Source organism: Heterocephalus glaber, unplaced genomic scaffold, assembly GCF_053883595.1.
Source record: "Heterocephalus glaber isolate CG9 unplaced genomic scaffold, H.glaber_assembly_v1.0 deba00001497, whole genome shotgun sequence".
Taxonomy (NCBI): domain Eukaryota; kingdom Metazoa; phylum Chordata; class Mammalia; order Rodentia; family Bathyergidae; genus Heterocephalus; species Heterocephalus glaber.
The window spans coordinates 64,299,708-64,302,349 of record NW_028258320.1 but is presented as its reverse complement, the minus strand read 5'-3'; the positions used below and the strand labels follow the sequence as shown (position 1 = coordinate 64,302,349).

At 43.5% G+C, this 2,642-nt stretch overlaps 1 protein-coding gene across 2 annotated transcripts; it reads right to left on the bottom strand.

The window, feature by feature from the left end:
* Positions 1–312: 312 nt before the first annotated feature.
* LOC147825726 (protein FAM24A-like) lies at positions 313–2,333 on the bottom strand. Of its 2 annotated transcripts, none has more exons than XM_087184384.1 (3): positions 2,240–2,327; positions 1,265–1,388; positions 313–618 (listed from the first exon to the last, which is right to left on the bottom strand). In XM_087184384.1, exons 2-3 carry the CDS (start codon positions 1,384–1,386, stop codon positions 438–440), a joined length of 303 nt encoding a protein of 100 aa, XP_087040510.1. In that variant the 5' UTR covers positions 1,387–1,388; positions 2,240–2,327; the 3' UTR covers positions 313–437. The 2 variants fall into 2 exon arrangements, with proteins under 2 accessions (XP_087040510.1, XP_087040509.1); XM_087184383.1 differs by having other exon boundaries at positions 314–618; positions 2,182–2,333.
* Positions 2,334–2,642: the final 309 nt, after the last annotated feature.

Here is a 2,642-nt window from a genome sequence, read left to right as displayed (position 1 = left end):
CACTGACTCTAATACAGGAAATGGGTGAGGTAGGAACCCTTTAGGATTGCTGAGCACACTCCTCCAGTGTGGCACCTTTAGCAGATGCTGAACTTGAAAACGCCCTGAGGTCAATGTATGGTTTCTTTCTGGGGTTGGAAAAGTGCTGGCCACTCTTATTTTCTACCTTATTTCTTTAGCTTCTATTGCCATAAAATATTCCAAGCTATTTCCCCAAGCCTCAAAGTAGCCATATCCTACATATATATGATATGTATAACTAAGAAAAAATACTAAAGAGAGGATCATTTTTGATGTTACATATTTATTCACAAGTATATAAAGTAACATTTTGCTGAATATAGTATAGAGTAACGTTATGGAACTCAATTTGAATAACAGAATTTTAAGAGAAATAGTCCTCATGAAGATTTATTTCTGTGTCCCCCATGGCCACATCAGGGTACTTCATTTTTGTCACAAAAGCAAGGTGGCAGGGCATCATAATCTGCATACATTTTGCATTCATCACAAAGTTCAGAGGTGGGACAAGAGTCCACGGCAGCGGTTTCAGCCAAGATGACCTTGTCCTTGGTGTTGGTGGCTGAGTTAGCCTCAGGATCACATTCCTTTGAAGCCCTTAAAAAAGGACATATACAAAGCACAGGCTTAGACGTTCTCTTTTCAGTGCATTTCTTAGAATTCTCGGGGCTCTCTGGGAAGTTCAGGGCTGCAGCCAACCACACATATGACACCAGCCCTGGATTATAGTTCCCTGCCCCTGTGCCGAGTGCCTCTCCCGCCCCTTCCTCTCCTACAGCTGCTGTACGTGTAAACTCAGGCTACAAAAGTAAGGGAGAGTGACGAGCAAGTGGGCAACACCCAGCTAGTTGCTGCAGGCCTTGAAGAAGCAGGAGGAAGGAGGAAGGGGCTGAAGCTATGTCCTGAGCTCCAGGGCCCACCATCTAGCTGCCTAGAATGGGGACACCACTGCTGCGCTGCTGACAACCAGTCTGTCCCATCTTTTGGATCCTCTCCCCAAAAAGGCACCACTTGCTGTCACACACTCCCTCTCTGTTAAGAACATTCTCTACTTACTAGCTTACAACCCCAAGAACAAACCCAAGATCCTGTAGCCACCCAGCTTCGCCTGTACAAATCTGCCTGTGGTTCTTGACCTCACCTAGGGCGTGACACCAGTAGTGAGGCGTAGACCCTACTAGGCAGACAGCCCCAGGTGTCCCATTTCAGGGGGGTGTTGTTCACTCTTATCCCCAGGACTCACTTCATTGCCTTGGACAGTTTGATGTAAAGATAGATGACAACAACTGTTAGCACGAGTATGGCCACCATGGTCCCACCACTAACGATAAGTAGTATTTTCCGGAGGTCAAAAGTCGCAGACATACCTAGGCAAAGAAGGACAGACAATCAGTGAAGGTTACCTCCCTCCTCTCACAGGAATGAGTAGCCTAGAAAAGGAATAGAGCCCAAACACAGATCTATATATGTGTAAGCCAACAGAGAATCTTCTCAGGGAGAACTTGGACCACGTGTGGATAAGATGGTTTATTTCCACATGAAAGAAACTAAGATGCAAAATTCATAGAGAAGAAGAACAGAATGACAGGCAATGGAAAGAATCTTTACCTTTCACAGGCAGTGATATGACTTTATATAATTAAAAGGCTTACAGTGTAAGATCCTGAGTTCAATCCCCAGTACCAAAAAAAAAAAAAAGGCTTACACAGGAGCTAGTGGTTTTACTCACAGACACCTGGACCTCCCAAACTATGTTCACAGTCCGAAGTAACCACTCGCTGTACATCAGGCTCAGGGTCTTCCATGGGGTTGATGGCTCCAAAATGTTATTGTTCTGACAATCTCCAAATCCATTTTGTAAATTTTACATTTTTTAGGAGGGAAAAACTTTGAATTTTTCTACTAAAAACTGTTGTTATGCTTCTAAATCCTAAATCTTAAACCCTCCCGGGAAGTTTAATTTTTAGTTATCACTTTGCTTAGTCTAACTCTCTTAAACTGGGAAAATGTGAATAAGGGGAGTAGGAAACACAGTCTGACTGCCAAGCAGACTTACTACCTTGTAACCGTTCATGGCTGGATGAAGGCCAAGTTTTAAAAACAAATACAATTAAAATACACTTTAGGAAAACAGAGCATCTCACCAGAAGTTTCTCATACCTTTAATTTGAAAAGGAGAATTCCAATTAGTAAGATTCAAGTTGAAGAAATCACTCACTTTCAGAAGCTCAGTCTTCCACCAGAGTAGGTAGACTAGAAAGCCACTGTTAACGCCAGTGCCTACCTGAGTCAGTACCCAGGCTTTGTGACATCACCTCTCTCTGTAGCAGCTCCCTTTCACGGAGTTCTGAATTCTAGTCCATGCTCAGATATATTTCAGCACCAATGGAAATAGAAACACCTGAATATTACTTTAAATCATTACCTTTTTAGATTTTCTTTCCTTCAGAGAAACTTATGGTATGACTACTAATTGAAAGCAGATGTGAGCTGGGTATGGTGGCACAAGCCTGTAGTTTCAGCACTTGGGAGGCTGAGGCAGGAGGAGTGCCACAAATTGGAGGCCCACCTGAACTACGTAGTGAGTTCAAGGCTGGCCTGAGCTACGTAGCGAGACCTTG